The following is a 19366-nucleotide window of genomic DNA, read 5'->3' as shown; positions in this document are numbered from 1 at the left end:
CAGAGGTTTATAAAAAAACTTTTAGACAATAATAACAACACTTTAAACATTTTAACACTAAATATTCTGTATTTAAGCCAAACATTTATAATCTAATTGAACTATTCTTCTGAAATTCACAGAGTATCATAACACTAAAATTGTAAATTCTTATGATTTTATATCTTACAATTTTTCATAGGAACTTCAACATACTTAACGAAATATCATCTCAATAAAATCTAATTACATTCATCTAGTCAAAATGACCAATCATGTCTATAACAACATGTATAAATAACTTAATTTGTGTTTTTATTCCAGCAAACACATTTATTTCATAATGGAACCAAAAGGTTCATGGAGTAAATAAATCAGCAACATTTGAATTATTTCCTTTTATCATCTTTAGTTTTATTCAAATGAAAAGGTTCTTTGGATAAACAAACAATTACAAGATTAAAGTTATTACCATTAAGACAGTTTTACCAGGGATTTTGTTCCAAAAAGGTTTATTATTACAGAAAAATCTGTAACGACATCAGGAAAGGTTTTACAGTCATGAATGAATTCAAATTGATTGTGAAAAAATATGGAATTCTACGACCATCACTGGTTTGTACTAATCAAAATATAATGAGGAGCTTTGTCTGACTTTAAAATCTCTCAATATTCTGTAACTTTAGAAATATATCATGACGTTAAACTGTTGTTCTCTGGATGTAATACAGTCACTGACACCATCAAGAGAACATTTATTAAGACACTTTGATGATAATAAACATGAAAACAGCTGATTGGATGAAAAGGTCTTTATTATCTGGAAACACTGAAATAATATTGAAACAGTGCAACAAGCTAGTAAATCTTGCTGTTGAAAGATGTCAAATAAAAGAGAGAGACAGTTCCAGAGTGCAGAGTGAGAGCAGGAGCAGAGGAAAACCAGTAGCAGAGTCCCAGTGAGTCAGGTCAGGACTGGGAACACTGGTCTCTCCTCAGTGTCTCTGAGAGCGGAGTCTGGGAGCCCTGGGTGGCCTCACAGGTCACAGAGCCCACCTTCCTCCACTGGTCTGCAGAGAGCCTCAGGGTGCTGCTCCAGCTGTAGTGGCCGTCCTTCTGCAGCACCCCGGGGCTCCTGCTCTCCTCCCAGCTGCTGCTGCTGCTGCTGCTGCTGCCGTCCACCTTCCAGGCCAGACTCCAGTCTGAGGGGAAGCCCTTGTTGGCCAGGCACATGAGCGTGGCCTTCCCCTGCTGCAGCTCCTCGCTGGAGGGGGGCAGCACCGTCAGGGTGGGACGGGCATCACCTAGGAGAAGAACCAATCGGCTTAGAGGACGGGGACCACACAGCTGGTTTCTGCTCCACCAGTCACTCACTCACACATTGTTTCACTTCCTTTAAGAAACCTCTCATGCATATCAGCACAGAAAGAGTCCTCATATGAGCTGAAAGATATCAAACTGCACTGGAAATAAAAATACCAGGTTTTAAATTTGGAAATACAAAAAACATTTACTGTCAAAACTCTCAAAAGGGCAAAAGTTACTGAGATCCACTGTTAAAGGACATTATCAGCCCAAAATAACAGACGACCACAGGTAACCTGTTCCTCAGACAGATTTAAAAACAGCATCAGAGAACTGTCAACATTATTTCAAACTGAGGTTAAAAGACAATTTGAGCCATTTTAGAAGATCAGAGATTTGGAAACATTTTTATCTTCATTCACACTATTCAAAATAATTTTAACTCAACTTCTAAACAGTTTAAAATGCAGAATTAAAGGCTGAATCATTTTTAAAGTACGAGTGTTGTTCTTTAATCTTTGCTGCAGTTCAAGCTGTTCACATTTCACAAATTAAATGGAACGTTTAAAGAGAAGTTCAGTAAAGCTGCTTTGAGTTCAGCTTCATGGTTAAACAGGAGAAACGAACAATAAGATTGAGTCTTTAAAGTGATTTAGATCAGTCCAGAGGAAATTTATATCTACTGCAAATGTTCAGACACAGAAATTAAAACCTTCGCTGATGATACGATATTTAATATTTGTGCAGAAACTTACTTCCAACATCCAGTCTGGTTCCTCCACCAAAAGTCCACCACAGTGATACAAACTGATTGAGTCGTCGTACAAAAACCTCTCACTGTAGAGAGACACGGCTCTCTGACTTTGAACACAATAAACTCAACAAAAACACTTGCTGTTTTTAAAAGAATGAACTATTTCATGTTATATTTATCAAACAGTGACACAGTTGTTCAGAATGAATCCCATTTTTACGTATATATTGTTCCATTGGTCTGAAAGTCAAATTGATCCCTCTAGAATGAAATGAAAGCAGACAGAAGATGTTGTAAAAGAAAATCTTTCTGCAGTCATCAAAGCAAATGTCCATAAAAATGATCACTGACACATTCCTAATCAATCCTCTGGTAAACGTATTGATCCATTGAGAAGCAGCATCATCAGAGTAATCCAAGTCCCTGTTGGAGTCAGTCAGAGCATTTCCATAGAGAGCCACTTTGCATCAGCAGCACCATGCTCCAGTGCTCTGGGAGACTTTATAGTCCTGAGAGTTGAACACTGGATGACTGACAGCTGTCCTTCATGACAACAGAAGCCACAGAAATCCTCCTCATCAAAAACATGACTTTGGTCTCCGTCCTCATCTGGACTCTCCTCTGCTTCACTCAGGGTGAGGAAAATCATTTTTCTGTGATGTGAAAATCATTTGGCGTGTAGCTGAGTTTCACCTCACCATCTCATGTCCAGTGTTTCTTCTCTCTCCTCAGGGTCTGTTGGACAAAATGTTGTCTTGACTCAGCCAGCAGCCAAATCAGTGCAGCTGGGTCAGACTGTCTCTATTGACTGTAAGGCCAGTCCGAAAGTGCATCACTACTCTGGTTCACAATATTTCCTGGCCTGGTACCATCAGAAAACTGGAGAAGCTCCTAAACTTCTGATCTACAGAACATCAGACAGATATTCTGGAATCTCCTCCAGATTCAGTGGAAGTGGAGCAGGGAATGGAGTTGACTTCACTCTGACCATCAGTGGAGTTCAAACTGAAGATGCAGCAGTTTACTACTGTCAGAGTTATCATGAAATCAACAGTCAGTATGTGTTCACACAGTGAAAAAACGTCGTACAAAAACCTCCCTCAGTCAGACTGAACAGAAACTGAACTGACTGCCGCAGCTGGAAGCTACTGCAGAGACTGATACAGTTCACTGAGGACACACACACACACACACACACACACACGCACACACACACCATGGTCTTGGGGGCAAGTCATTCACATAATGCATTCCCTAGCCCGTTACCATAACCTTAACTAAGACAACTAACCATAGAAACAAGTCCTAACCTCAAACAGCCCTTTAAATTGTGGAGTCCAGCACCACACATCTGTATGTGTGGGCTTTTTTCCTCCAAGAGTCAAAATACTCTCAGTTAATATTGCTTAAGATGAAGAAGAACTGTCAAAACATCAACACTATTATAATATTTAATAATAATAATACTAATATTACTCTTGAAAATCCTCTGGTACAAGTAAAAGTCCTGTTTTTAAATGTTCACTCCAGCATCATCAGCTAAATCAAAAGTACTAATTTGGGCAGAATGGCCAGTGTTGAAATATTGTTACCGCTGCATTTTAGTGTCACAACTGGTGGAAGTGGAGCAAAGTTTAACAATATGCTGTGTAAGGTATTTTAATTTGTGCAGTTAATCATACAAAATCTAATGAAAATGAACTGTGACTGTCAGATAAATCTAAAGTTAAAAGAACCATATTTGCCTCCCAAGATAAATCTGAGGGGTCGTGAGATGATTAATGGAAGATGAGAGAAGAAGAATCAAAGTTGTGGTACACAAAGCTTTGATTTTTCTGTTCTCCTCAGGGCTCGAACAGTTTTTGAAATTAAACCATGTGTGAAGTTATGAGGCGAAATGTCTTTTGTGGAACTGCTAACAACTCACAGACGTCTGAAACACGGGGCCCAACAACCAGGTCACAAAGCACAAACAGGCCAAATCATTGTTTATTATGAGCTCATCATATGTTTTATGTAAAATGTTCATCAAAGTAGCAATGAAGTATAAAACAATTTTTTAAAAAGCAGAATATTTCCTTCTGAGAGGGAAAGTACAAGTACTTCAAAACTGAACTTAAGTTAAAAAAAGTAAAGAAAACAATGTTTAAACTTAATTCAAAACAAGATAACAAAAATAATAAATATATCACCAGATAAAATTGTATCATTAAACATAGAAACGTTAGGTATACAGGGGGGCAATGCAGGCAGCGCTTCATATTCAGTAAGTTAAATTAAAAGGAGGTGGTCCAATAGAAAAAGGCAAATCAGAAACAATTTCAGGAATATTTTAAAGTTAGAGATTTTGTGGAACTGCTAACAACTCACAGACGTCTGAAACACGGGGCCCAACAACCTGTTTCAGAAAGCAGGATTAGTGAAAATATGTTGACCCTGAGATGAGGGAAACTCTGGGTTTTCTGTTTCAGAGAGTGAGCTCAGATAAACCCTGGATCAGTAACTCCGGCACCTGATGCTGTGAACCTGACCTCCTGCTGAGGAGGTCAGGTTCACAAGATAAGTTGGAAAACAGTCAGTTTCTCTCTTCACACACCATTAATAATAATAATAATAATCCTTATTTGTAGAGCACTTTTCAAAAACAAGTTACAAAATGCTTTAACAAGTGTAAAGAATAATACAATCAAAAAAAAAAAAAAAAAACAAGATAAGAGCATGAAAAATTAATATAAAATTAGTAAAATACAATAAAATAAAAGGGATAAAATAAAGTCAAATAAGATTGGGAAAAGCTCTCCTATAAAAGTATGTTTTAAGAAGGGACTTAAAAGAGTTCACTGACTCAGCCGACCTGATTTCCTCGGGCAGGCTGTTCCAGAGCCTCGGGGCCCTGACAGCAAACGCTCTGTCCCCTTTAGTTTTCAGTCGAGACTCTGGAACAGACAACAGTCCTCTGCCCGAGGATCTCAAGGTACGTGCTGGTGTGTATGGGACTAAAAGTTCAGAAATATAACAAGGCGAGAGGCCATGAAGAGCTTTAAAAGTGATCAATAGAATTTTAAAGTCAATTCTAAAACATACTGGGAGCCAGTGTAATGAAGCTAAAATAGGAGTAATGTGGTCATATTTCTTTGTTCTGGTTAAAAGCCTGGCAGCTGAGTTCTGGACAGTCTGGAGTCGATCAATAGATTTTTGGGTTAAACAGGTGAAAAGGCTGTTGCGATAATCCAGGCGTGATGAGATGAAGGCGTGTAAAATGGTCTCGGTGTCCTTAAAAGTTAACATAGATTGAATTTTAGCTATATTTCTAAGTTGATAAAAACATGATTGAACAAGCTTTGTGGTGTGCTGCTCGAAATTTAAATTACTATCAAACCAAACACCAAGGTTCTTTGCCACAGGCTTAATGTGATTTACTAGGGAACCAGCAGATGGCAGTATTTGATTTGCCATCTGCTGAGACCCGATGACCAGGATTTCTGTTTTGTCTGAGTTCAGCTGGAGGAAATTATTTGACATCCATTTTTTAACTTCACAAAGGCAGTTGTTAAGTGAACTCAGCATTCCAGGGTCTGTGGATCTGACGGGCAAGTATATTTGTGTGTCATCAGCATAAATATGAAAAGAAATGCCATGTTTATGGATAATATGTCCAAGGGGAAGCAGATACAAGGAAAACAAAATGGGTCCTAAGACCGGCCCCTGAGGCACACCATATTTAACTGGACAGAATGAGGAGATATAGTTGTTTACAGACACACAAAACTTCCTTTTTGACAGGTAGGATGAAAACCATTCTAGGGCAGTACCAGAGATCCCCACCCAGTGCCTCAGTCTGTCTAACATGATGTTGTGATCAATGGTGTCAAAAGCAGCGCTAAGGTCCAGGAGTACAAGAACTGAGCACATGCCTTCATCAGCAGACATTAAAAGGTCATTGGTGACTTTAAGCAGGGCAGTCTCAGTGCTGTGGAACTTCCTAAAACCAGACTGAAACTTTTCAAATAATTTGTTATTTTCCAGTACAGTGAGCAGCTGTTTGGACACAATTCTTTCTAGAATCTTTGCAATAAAAGGCAGTTTTGAAATTGGCCTAAAATTATGTGGGAGGGAGGTATCTAAACCAGGTTTCTTTAAAAGTGGGTTCACGCAAGCCGTTTTAAAACAATCAGGGACACAACCAGTAGATAGGGAGCTGTTGAAAACAGAGATCAAATGGGGCCCAACAGAATCCATTACTTTCAGTAAAAACTTTGTAGGTATTACATCAAGTGGGCTGGAGGACACTCTCATTTGTGATACTGTTTTTAAAAGCTCAGACAAGTCGATGGGATAAAACTGGTTAAAACTCTCTTGTTGCTGGTGAGGAACCTCTGAGTAAGAGGCCACGGGGGTAATAGAGGCTCTGATTGACACCACCTTATTGGTAAAATAAGATAAAAACAATTCACAGTCATCATTACTTCCAGCTGAGGCACAAGGAGGGGTTGGGTTTACCAGCTGATCCACAGTCTTAAACAGAAACCTGGGATTGTGTTTATGTGTAGTAATCAGTTCAGAAAAATAGTGTGTTCTCGCATCCTTAACCATGTTATTGTAGTTAATTAATAAATCCTTCAGACTGAGGTAATGGACTTGGAGACTGGATTTTTTCCATCTGCGCTCTGCTTTCCTGCATTCCCTTTTGAGGCTGCGAATGCTGTCATTTATCCAGGGTTGCTTACTAGCTTTAGACGTAGGCCTAACCTTTAGAGGAGCAGTAATATTTAGTGACGACAAGCAGATATGATTGAAGTGATTGACCAGATTGTTGGTGTTGGAATCAGACAGGTGTTGGCTTTGGCTCTGAAAGAATGCGCAAAACTTTGAAACACTTTGTTCACTGAAGATGCGAGAACACACGGAGCTTGGTAGCCGCAGGTGAATCCGCTGGATGGACCGGAGTGTCGTTAGACAAGGCTGCATAGCGGTTGGAGAGGCCGATGTGCGGAGGAGAGGCAGCCCCATCCGAGGCTCTCTTGCTGCCACGGACCACCACTTCAGCCCAGGTTGACTGATGCTTTGGAGTCGAGCAGGATGAAAGCCTGGGAAGGCTAGAGGGGTCCCAAAACACGGCGTCCTGGATGTTAGCGGTTGCGCTAAGAGAAACAATTTGTTTGGCTTGTACTGAAGCCACATCCATAAAGCCAGTCAGCAGGGAATCTTTCTCTTTGAGTTCCTCTGAAAGTCGTCGGATGTCTTCCATAAGGTCAGCAGTCTTTTTGTTCGCTTTCTTAAGGAGTGAGCAGTCCTCATGGGGCAGAGTTATCTCGGCTTGCATAGTCACCGGAGCTTTGTTGCGATCAGTAGCGTTGATCGCGTTTTTACGGTCATCTAGCTTAAAATCCATGTCGGATGGCTAAAATCCTTAACCCACGTAAAACTTAAGTTAAATAAAAAGGATATTAAATAAAAATGTAACGAAAAAGAGTGGATTAAAACTGGATAAGAGTTCCGTTAAAGACGGAGTTTCCGACAGGTGGCTACAGACGCCAACGCATGCGTACATTACTGATGGTGACATTGTCAGGATTTCCTAAACAGGACCCAGAAGCAGACAATGTTTATTAGTGTGAACAGAGGTGGATGGTAAGCACAGTCGGGAAGGGCAGCATGCAGGCAGAGAACTTGAGCTTAGATCTGAGAGGTGGGGGCTGAAGGGCAGGCAGGGGGACGAGGATTGGGTCCAGAGATCACAACCCGATGGCTGGTGCAGGTGACTAGAGACAGAGACAAATGAAGTTACAAAGGAGCCAAAATAACAAACTAACTTCAACAAGTTAGTCAATATGAAGCTGGCTGGTGTGAGCGCATACACAGAATGACACAAGGGTCCGGCGGAGACTGGATGGCTGGAGGCAGTATAAGACAGATGAGCAGATGTCTTGATGAAGAGCAGGTGCATGATCAGGGATGGGAAGCAGGTGAGTGAGTGACCGAGATCCGTGGACACGCCTCCCCTTTGCTGACTGTACAAGGAGAGAGACGAACACAGACAGACAACACAAAAACCAAAACACACCAAGCATCCTGCAGTCACACCAAAGGGAAAATAATCTAAACTCTCTCATTCGCATACCAGGAGCCTCGGGCAGGGGGTCAAGGCCTGGGCATCGTGACAGACATGGACTTAGTTTAACATTTGAGGGAGAGCTGTCTGTATCATGTAAAGATCTATCAGCATACAACAAACTAATAGAATGGATAGTTATTAAATGTGGAGCCCACCATCAAAACTATGAAGTTACTGTTAAAGGCAGGACACTTTTTTCTTTGGTCTATTTTGCTTTCATGTCTTCTTTTACTCTAATGGAAAGAAAACACATTCAATAATACACCTTTAGAAAGTGTTTATTTTAAGGCTACTACCCTCTGTCTGTTTGCACCTATGTATTTATTCTACATTAACCAAAACCAGCTAATCTGCATATTTACACAGAGCATTTCAGAGGAGAAAACTCTTGAGGTAAGTCACTAACTGGGGAGTTTCTTCGGTGATTTGCTTTTAGTTAGTTTAGTTCACTGCAGTGATTTGGCAAATGCCTGATGAAATTGTGGATGTGATGGCAGCCATCCAGCAAATGATCCAGCAGATTGTCCCCCAGACTTAACAGACTTCATGAGGACTGAGTTTGTGCGCAGATATCCATTCAAACCTGCACTGGATTTTTCTTGAGCTTATTACAGAGACCGACTGTTTTAAAGGAGGGAGGATTGTAGTGAGAGCACTTCAGCGTCATTAGTGACTGTGAAGCAATGGCAAATTTTTTACATTGCTCATGATTCAGGTAGAAGGGCCCCATGGCAGGATTTTGCAGAGGACATTCAGGACTGGCTCCGAGTATTGCTGGTAATAACACGGTCTCACTCCCAAGTCGTCACATATGGACGCAAGGTCAAGAGCCATAGTCGTCAGTTTTGAACGCTCTGGGATCCCTTTACTGTTCTAGTTCAACGTAGTGGCAGAAGCCCTGTAGCGTCGTTTGTTGATGACAGGTAGGAATATGATATTTAACAAAAACCAAAAAGGGTGGTTGGGAGGGCCAGAAACCAGACTTTGAACCAGGAGGCCGGGGTTTGTCCATCCATCAGATGACCGGGGTTTGTCCATCCATCGGGGGGCTGGAGCTAATCCCAGCTGACATCAGGCGAAAGGCAGGGTACAGGTCGCCAATCCATCGCAGGTCCACACATAGACAAACAACCAGTCACACTCAGTCACACTGTCCCGTGTAAACATTAAATTAAGTTAACTCACGCAAGTGACATGTTAACTGACGTACGTAGTTTTGTTAACCTAAACCATGATCTTTTCCTAACCTTAACCAAGTAGCTTTGTTGCCTAAACCCAACCAAGTAGTTTTTGTACCTAAACCCAACCAAGTAGTTTTTGTGCCTAAACCTAACCAACTGTTTCACGACTTTAATAACGCACCGTATCAAAATGGCGATGTTTCGAAACGCTGGGTTTTTTTTTTAAAAGTGTAACGGGACATTGCATATTAATGGTTGCTAACTGTATCTGGTTGTTGTTATTGCTAAGCGTTGCTAACTTGACTGCAGTTCCCTAAACGTTAATAAATGACGCAAAAGGGCCCTGACCAAGCGTCAATATGTGACGAGTCAGGAGTGAGAACGCGTTGATAATAACTGTTGTTAGGAAGTCTGGCTGAAGTCTCCAGCTCAGCCACTGAGGGGCAGTAAAGTCAGTGTCAATAACCTCAAAGGTTCCCTCTGTGAGAACGGCGCCTCAATTTTGTCAGCTTTAAAAAGACAATTGTTTGTGCTTGTGGATTTCACTTGTTAAATGCAGAGCTTCAGAATCTACAGAAAACTGTTTTAACCTGACAAACTAAATTTTTTTAGTGGCAGTGGTAAAGATAGCAAAGACACTAACTGTTATACAGATAAATAAATATATAAATATAAATATAAAGATGTTTGTCCTCTGATGTCTGCAGATATTGCAGACATTACATTTTGGACAACAGGGACTGAGCCTGATTAAAACAACGTGAAGATGGAAAATGTCCTGCTGGTTACAGCAGAGAAGGCTGCTGGTTCTGTTGGTCTTCCTCTGATTGGATGAAATTGGACTTGAAACTGGTTTCACTTCCCTCTCTGAGCTAAGTTACCAACAGACAGGCATCACTGATGAACCATGGCAACAGGCAGGTTTCAGTACTAAAGATAAAAGTGTGATGTTTTACTGCAAATTCTGATAATAAAATTTTTTATAGGCACCTTTCTGAACACTCAAGGTCACCTCACAAAACATAATAAAACAGTACAGCAATAAATCGATAAAATTAACAACTATAATTACAGTGCATAAAATCAGGGTACATAATAACTGGAAACAAAGTTTAGGAAAGAGCGATCACGTGGGATATGCAGTTTAAAAAGACGTATTTTCAGGCAGGCTTTAAAAATGGAAAGCGAGTTGATGTTGTGGATGTCTGGTGGAAGAGAGTTCCAGAGACGAGGGGCAGAGCGGCTGAAGGCTCTGAACCCCATGGTGGTCAGACGAGCAGGAGGTACAGTGAGGTGAATAGAAGAAGAAGACCTAAGAGTACAGGTGTTAATATGAAGGGGGTCAGTGAGGTACCAAGGAGCGAAGTTATGAATGGCCTTGAAGGTCAGGAGCAGAATCGTGAAATCAATGCGGTAGTTAACTAGAAGCCAATGAAGCTGCTGAAGGACAGGAGTTCGTTAGTTAAAATTAATAGAAAAGAAAGAAAGATGTGTTGTACTGTGAGAGGTAGCAGTCAGTTGCTGGTGAATCTTGTGTAGTAGTTATAACTTCTATTGTTAGTTTGTGTTAATCTGCATGAGGATGTTTTAAACAGGCAGCTGTCCCAGCAGTGAGGAGGAAACAGCATGATATGTTGAGGACAGCTACAGTTCACTGACTCTGTGTGTTTGCATATCTGTCCTGCCTCTCTGCTCCCAGCCGTTAAGAGGCCAGTGTTGATCAGTGGCTGTCCAGGCCTTTCAGAGCCACTGACACGCCGGCAGCACAATGATGATGTCACTGATTCTACTGCTGGCCACCCTGGGGCTCCTTGTTCAGGGTGAGACTCTCTTCTGAAAACTTTGCTTCAGGATGCAACCAGCTTCACCACAATGATGTTCTGCTGTGATGGAGAAACACTGAAACAAGCAGCATTTACCTTCTTCCATCTGTTCTCCATCTTAAAGAAATGAGACTCTTCTGTTTGGATGCTGATCATCTTTCTCCAAGCTGGATTTGTCTCAATAACCCTTCTCCTCTTTTTCATCTTTTCCAGGTTCATCAGGACAAATCATCCTGACTCAGTCTCCTGGATCTCAGTCTGTTGTTCCAGGACAGGCTGTCTCTCTCAAATGTAAAGCCAGTTCAAGTGTTAGTAACTGGCTCCAGTGGTACCTTCAGAAACCTGGAGAAGCTCCTAAACTCCTGATTTATACAGCTACAACTCGTCAGTCTGGAGTTCCAGATCGTTTTAGTGGAAGTGGATCTGGGACTGACTTCACTCTGACCATCAGTGGAGTTCAGACTGAAGATTCAGGAGTTTACTACTGTCAGCAGAGTGCTAACTCGTTCACACAGTGATACAACGTCGTACAAAAACCTCCCTCAGCTGGAGAGGAACTGATCTGACTCAACAGCTGCACTGAAACTAAAACAACAGAGTTATCCAACGAAGGTTAAAATCAACGGCAACTGAACTTGGTTGAAGATATTGGAAGACATTTCGTCGTTCTCCTCGTCCTTTGGATGAGGGACGAAACGTCTTCCAGTATCTTCAACCAAGTCCAGTTGCCCTTGATTTTAACCTTCGTTGGATAACTATGACCTGGATGACTGAGAATCTTCATAGACATAAAACAACAGAGGTTTATAAAAATGCACATTTAGACAATAATTATTCACAATGAACATTGCAACACTAAATATTCTTTAATATATAATATTTTAGAAGTTGTACTGTACGGTAATGTGTTTATTAAAACAGAGTTTGGACCATTCTGAACATTAAAGCTAACCTCTGTTGAATTATGATTTAAATTTTTTTTTTTAATAATTGATATTCATGGAGTATAAAAACACAACACACAGACTGTAAATATTATTTATTATTACATATCTTACCATTTTTTCATTGAATCTCAAATATACTTTGATGCAAAAAGTAATTTCATTAATTGCAGTTAAATTACTTAAATTGTGTGTTTTATTCCAGCAAACAAATTCATTTTAATATTGAAATAGTAAATCAGTAATATTTGAATTATTTCCTTTGGTCAACTTTTACTTGTCTTTGTGTTTCTTCAGCAGAAGCAGAATGTACAGTATCTCACAAAAGTGAGTACACCCCTCACATTTAGAGTGTACAGCTTGTATAACAGTGTAAATTTGCTGTCCCCTCAAAATAACACATCACACAGCCATTAATGTCTAAACCGCTGGCAACTGAGTTGAGTAGGCCTACACCTAAGTGAAAATGTCCAAATTGGGCCGCCATGGCGCTCAGCAATCCCGTTGTGGCAATTGTTTAAACCAGTGGTGGCTCCTGTCAAATCTCTCAGGGGGGGCAATTGTTGCGATGATGGCTAAGGTGACCAGTTCATTGGTCTTAGTCTGCTATAAGACAAGGATTGTTCCATAGGCTACATACTGTACAGTATTTGTGAACAGCTACATCCTGAAGCTCATTGTCAATGTCTACAATGAATGAACAGTCCACAGTTAAGATCAACAGATCTTTAGGCCTTTGGATGTAAAGGCAACTACTTTAGCAATAATGAAAAAAAGCATGACTCTCACAATCATTTGATTTAGCTGTGACAAACCTTTTATTTAGGAACAATAAATCCAGAATAAAGCGCAGTGGCACTAGGTTGATGTGCAATGAATAAAATTATTTACAGTTAATCTTGCGTTGCAGCTAAGGGACCCATCTCAAGTAATAGGCTACAGTTATGTAATAATGTCACGTGCTGTATATAAAGGTGGATCAAACATAGCTAATCTAAAATGTTTAATGGGGTACAGAGGAGCACATTATTTATTTTCATTCTTTAAGTTGCACACATTACACAAGACTAATATGGTAAGTAGAGAGGAGTAAAAAAACACTTGTTATCCTGTAGATACACAGTATTATTTAGGGGTGTGGGCTGTATTAAAGTATCCACTGTTCTCCTGTACTCTATAATCACACAGTAACAACGAGCTATGTGTTGTTCTCCCATTCTCACTCTGTATTTACACATAAACATCAAGGCGTGTAAGGGGAAATATAAAAGGTATATTCTATTATTTTTGGTTTGCTTTCTGTTTTGCTTTCCTTGTTCTTCTTCTTCTTCTTCTTTTTACCCTCCTCTGACAAGATGCCAGTGGTGGCCACATCATGCTACCTCCTCTTTCTTCTTCGGTTTCTGGCAATAAAAGAAAAAAACAACACATCAAATAATTGTTACTGGTTAAGTGCAGCTAACTTTAAATTGACTCCACCACCACACATAAAACATGGCTTAATAACAATCACATTTAACACAAGCATAAAATTTGGCTTAATAATAACTATCAAGATTATTAGCTTAGCCTATGGCATTTTACAGAGCATAAATTAGCCTAGCGGCTAGCGGACGTTTCCTCTCCTCATAGCTTAACAAATGGCATGTATTATTTATTTTTTTGCATGGGTGCTTCTGTCTGTGTGTGCGCGTGAGAGAGAGAGAGAAAAAGAGAGAGAGAAAGTGATTAAAACCAATTATTTGATTTTAACTTTGTTATGGCAAGGCTAGCAGAACCAAGTGCAGGACTAAGAGAGAGAGGATTTAAATAAAAGAGGAATATTTATTGCAGGTTAAAAGGATCGGATATTGAGCAGGTGAAGAGCGAGGCAGAGTGAAAATCGATGCGGGAATAGTTTAGCCGGACTGGGGTCCAGGCAGAGGATGAGCTAAATAATTTTCGTTAGCGGAACTAAATCCAACACGTCATTATGCAAAATTCACTTTTAACTTTTATTATAGCGACTAAATGCTCTTCTTCTACAATCGCCCAATATAATTTAAAAGTGCTCATTATGTTGTTGTTTGTTTGTGGTAGCCTGGAGTTTAGACCTACTTATTAATTTTAAAATGTAGGAAATTTGACTGTTTTGATCTGTAATTAAGCAATTGTAAAATTAATAAACGCCATAACTTCCACAGTACTGCTGTCCTCACTCAGTTTAAAGTGTTCTCACACAACTCAGGGCTTCGTTTTGTTTTCCCTTTGATGTGAACTGGAGCGTTGGATTATGTTCACTGCTGTCGGCAGAGGTCAGGCACGCGAAAAAAAAACTCAATAATCAAATTTTGAAATTGAAAATCAAATGTGTATCCAACAGTCGAATATTCGAACATTCACATATTCGGGTCCAGCCCTAATGGATATACATTACATAATGTCACACATTCTTTGTAAAATCATCCTGGAGAAAGATTTCTCTCAGCTCAGTGTTTCTCTGGATGTAATATCCCTTTGATGTGAGAGACCCAGGTTTGAATCCACTGTGAGACACCAATGTGTCCCTGAGCAAGACACTTCGCTCCAGAGGTGTGCGACCTCTGACATATATTGCAATTGTAAGTCGCTTTGGATAAAAGCGTCAGCTAAATGAATAAATGTAAAAAAATGTGTTTTATGATTGAAACCAAAAAGGGTTTATGAAGTAAATCACTAAAATTTGAATTCTTTCCTTTTGTCATCTTTAATTTGTCTTTGAGGTTCTTCAGCAGGAGAAGAATGTAAATAGTTCCTGGTTAGAATAGCAGATTGCTCGTTTTATTTCTCACTATGCTGATGATATGGTGCTTTATATTTCAGGTTTGTAAAATATATAACAGACGTGTAGTTTTATATAAATAACACAATAATTATCATTAAAGCACATCTGTATTAACAGATAATAGGATGATAAACGACTGACGGGCTTCTATATTGGGTTTTGTTCCAAAGGTTTATTATTACAGACAAATCACTAATGACTACAGTAGCAAGTGTTTGACAGCCATTAGGCATTCATATTAATTCTGACCAAATGATTATTTGTATAGCATTATTGATAATTGGCCTTATACTGCTAACATCACTGGTTTGTACTAATCCAACTATACTGACAAGCTGATGTTCACTCTCAATATACAGCATATATGGCTATACATTATTATTACTGTGACATTTTTTTTAAATTCACTGTGAAGACATTACCATTATGTCAGCCCAGTTTCTCTGGATGAAATACATACATACAATAACATCGTCAAGAGAACATTTATTAAGACACTTAATATATAAATAAATGTAGAAATAAATAAATAAATGTAGAAATGCAGAAATAACATTTTTTATTACAAAATACATTTAATTTCTGCATTTATTTATTTATTTATTTATTCATTTATTATATAATTTTTAGTCCTTCATATTCCCTGACACCATGAAGAGAACATTTATTAAGAAACTTTGATAATAATAAACATGAAAACAGCTGATTGGATGAAAAGGTCTTTATTATCTGGAAACACTGAAATAATATTGAAACAGTGCAACAAGCTAGTAAATCTTGCTGTTGAAAGATGTCAAATAAAAGAGAGAGACAGTTCCAGAGTGCAGAGTGAGAGCAGGAGCAGAGGAAAACCAGTAGCAGAGTCCCAGTGAGTCAGGTCAGGACTGGGAACACTGGTCTCTCCTCAGTGTCTCTGAGAGCGGAGTCTGGGAGCCCTGGGTGACCTCACAGGTCACAGAGCCCACCTTCCCAGTGCTCTGGGAGACTTTATAGTCCTGAGAGTTGAACACTGGATGACTGACAGCTGTCCTTCATGACAACAGAAGCCACAGAAATCCTCCTCATCAAAAACATGACTTTGGTCTCCGTCCTCATCTGGACTCTCCTCTGCTTCACTCAGGGTGAGGAAAATCATTTTTCTGTGATGTGAAAATCATTTGGAGTGTAGCTGAGTTTCACCTCACCATCTCATGTCCAGTGTTTCTTCTCTCTCCTCAGGGTCTGTTGGACAAAATGTTGTCTTGACTCAGCCAGCAGCCAAATCAGTGCAGCTGGGTCAAACTGTCTCTATTGACTGTAAGGCCAGTCCAACAGTAACTCGCTACTCTGGTTCACAATACTACCTGGCCTGGTACCATCAGAAAAGTGGAGAAGCTCCCAAACTTCTGATCTACCAAACATCAGAAAGATTTTCTGGAATCTCCTCCAGATTCAGTGGAAGTGGAGCAGGGAATGGAGTTGACTTCACTCTGACCATCAGTGGAGTTCAGGCTGAAGATGCAGCAATTTACTACTGTCAGAGTTATCATAACATCAACAGTCAGGGTGTGTGATAAAGCTTCGTACCAAAACCTCCTTCAGTCAGACTGAACAGAAACTGAACTGACTGCTGCAGCTGGAAGCTACTGTGGATGTATGAAGGAGATCCTGGATATGAACCCACTGGGCTGAACTGCTGGTCTGATCTATGTTCATGTGCTGCCCTCTAGTGTTAAACTTCAGCAACAAGTAAGTTTGCTGGCTGGTTTCTGGAGGAACGCGGAGACAGACCCATGTGCTGATTAATTTGGATTCAAGGCATTTAAACAGATTATATTTAATGCAAAAATGTATTTACAGAATGATGCAGTGGGTCAATCATCAAACAATCATAAAGATGTTTTCAAATAAAAATAATAAATAAAATAATAAAAATAATTTCCAAACCATTTGGTCTTCCAAATGTTTCTTCAAAATTAATCTGAAATTTCATTGTCTATCACTCATGTAGTTTAGACATGTTTTAAGTTAAGCAATTTAACATGCTGTGAATATAATTTTTTTAAAGTATTCGTAAAAACACTGTAATATAGTTAAAAACAGCTGTAAGATCTTCAAGTTATTCTCCTGACAACTATCCGTAACTATGCTGGTATATAAACAAAAAATAAAATAATTATATAATATGGAATTATATAAAATATGTTTAGTGAGAAAACAATGAGGAGTCTAGACTATATCATGCCTACATATGTGTTGCCTCAGCAGGGATGATATTACATGAGAAAAGTTGATCTACAGGAGAAACAGATCTGAAAGCAGCACAGAATGACTGAGAGTCACGTGCTACCTGAATTTTGTGTTTCCTTTTACATCAATAAAAACATTTCCATCATAAATTGGTGCAGAAACCTTCAACAGAATGCAGGAAATTAAGTGTCTGAAGATCTAAATAACCCTAACCCCGCTCATATTATTGATGATATCTTTAAACACTATTTAAGGATCTTTTTGTCTCGTTCTCATGCAACTAATATTGCAGTGTCTCGCAAGCTAAGTGTCTCTTCACACACCTGATCTCATGTCCCCAAAACTTTTCAAGACAAAGTGACACCTTCAAATGCCGCAGAAAGGTTTGTTTTTCTGAAACAAGCGGTCAAAGTGACAGCCTATGACCCGTCAGTTGCTGTGATGCTGCAGCGAGAGGACTGATGGGTAGTGAAGTAGTAAGTACTCAAGTGCTGCACAGTTCTGAGGTTCTCATACTCCACAATTCAGAGGCTGATTTTGTACTTTGTATTTACATCAATTTGACAGCAGGAGTTATTAGTTACTTTTCAATTTAAGATTTTGCAAACAGTATAAATGTATATATAAAACACATAACCTTATAAAATATAATGCATTGCTCAAAGATTAAATCAGAGGTTTCTAAAACAGTTGTTTAAACAGCCCCACCTCAAGCTACAACAGTGAAATGCTGACACCGCATTAAACACTAAATTCTGAGGGGTCGCACTTTTTAAGATTAGCCTTTATTCATCACCAAATAAATCACTTTAATAATACATGCAACAAAACAATAAAGGAAAAGTCACTGAAAAGTTGTATACAAGATGCATTACAACACATAGGCCATAAAGATGATATTTGCAAATAGCTGTGCATTCCACTGCCAGTTTATTAATAATTAGGACTGGCTAAAACTAATGCAGTCAATACAACTTATAATAAATCATGAAGGTTATGATGTTCCACTTTGTTGAAACTGTTTTAGAGAGGAAATTATTATTACGTTACACTGACACCCAATTTCTATCAGTGAGGGTAGGCCGAGTTACACAGTAAACCACAGTAATCCTATTCAGTGATAAATATATAATATATAAAAATAAACGAAAGATTATGAACAGCTCCAGACACTTGCAACAGTGCAGTCTGTTATATAAGCAATAAAAGAAAATGTTAACAAGAATATAGGAGAGGAAGAAGTCATGTTCTGATTAAGTAGGGAGTCTGACCAAGAGCCTAGTTTATTCTCAATCTACTTTTTGAGAAAGAAAGATCCCCTAATTAGCTTTCTTTTAATTCAAATATGTTTAACATAAAGGCATTAACAAGGCAAAGGTATTTGTCATAATCACAAAAACATTTCTCTGAATGTATTTAATGGAATAAAATGTCTTTCTGCACATCACTGTTCTCAGCAACATTAAATATAGCATTAATGCCAACACAAACTGATTTTTCATAATGTTTGTCTGCAGACACCCAGCAGCTGTTGGTGAGTAAAGAAGAGGTTCCCCCTGAGCAGCAGCAGCAGCAGCAGTGGAGCCCCAGGCTGGACCAGGAGGACCCACCAGAGCCGTCGCACATTAAAGAGGAACAGGAGGAACTCAGGACTTGTCAGGAGCGAGAGCAGCTTCCAGGTATGTAGGAGGCTGAGATCACCAAGTTCCCATTCACTCTTGTCCGTGTGAAGAGTGAAGAAGATGATGACAAGAAACTCATACAGCTGTTCAGATTGTGGTAGAATATTTGGCCAGAGGGCAGAGACACGTGAGACGTCACACAAGAGAGAAAATGAATTAGTTTGCCAAATAGGTTCTGTGCCCTTGTATTATTTCATTTGTCTCTATAGTTTGCTTAGAGGAAATATAAATAGTTATTTTATATGTCTCATTGTCAACAAATCCACAAAATACATTAGTATGTCTCACAATACTTCCTGACTTCCTGTTTGTGGCTCTCAGCTTCAAGCCCATTGGTTCCTTCTGAAGATGTTAATCTCTAAAAACACTTAAAGGCTCACTAATTTCACTGTAGTTTTTAATCAAACAAAGAGGAGGAAATGGTAAATTTGTTGGGGGCTACTTTCAGCGGTGGATGAATCCACATGCTGTGCTTTGGTGAGCATTTGGGGCAGCAGTACAGTTTTTGTGGGACTGAGTCAGAATAAACTACAGTGTGTGTTCATGGTGAT

General features: G+C 39.3%; 4 gene segments (V, D, J or C); 3 read left to right on the top strand and 1 right to left on the bottom strand.

Annotated features, from left to right (window-relative positions):
* Window positions 1–776: 776 nt before the first annotated feature.
* LOC119907684 lies at window positions 777–2252 on the bottom strand. The segment is given in 3 exon segments: window positions 777–1283; window positions 2040–2091; window positions 2223–2252. Coding segments are annotated over 3 exon segments (417 nt in total).
* A 357-nt stretch (window positions 2253–2609) lies between these two features.
* On the top strand, window positions 2610–3114 carry LOC119907683. The segment is given in 2 exon segments: window positions 2610–2673; window positions 2771–3114. Coding segments are annotated over 2 exon segments (393 nt in total).
* Window positions 3115–11099: 7985 nt separating this feature from the next.
* On the top strand, window positions 11100–11675 carry LOC119907578. The segment is given in 2 exon segments: window positions 11100–11154; window positions 11371–11675. Coding segments are annotated over 2 exon segments (357 nt in total).
* Window positions 11676–15976: 4301 nt separating this feature from the next.
* On the top strand, window positions 15977–16515 carry LOC119907553. The segment is given in 2 exon segments: window positions 15977–16025; window positions 16123–16515. Coding segments are annotated over 2 exon segments (384 nt in total).
* Window positions 16516–19366: the final 2851 nt, after the last annotated feature.

This window comes from Micropterus salmoides, unplaced genomic scaffold (assembly GCF_014851395.1).
Source record: "Micropterus salmoides isolate LMB-PRFRI ecotype aquatic unplaced genomic scaffold, ASM1485139v1 Ms_hic_scaffold_17, whole genome shotgun sequence".
Taxonomy (NCBI): Eukaryota; Metazoa; Chordata; class Actinopteri; order Centrarchiformes; family Centrarchidae; genus Micropterus; species Micropterus salmoides.
This window is presented reverse-complemented; position numbering and strand designations above follow the sequence as displayed.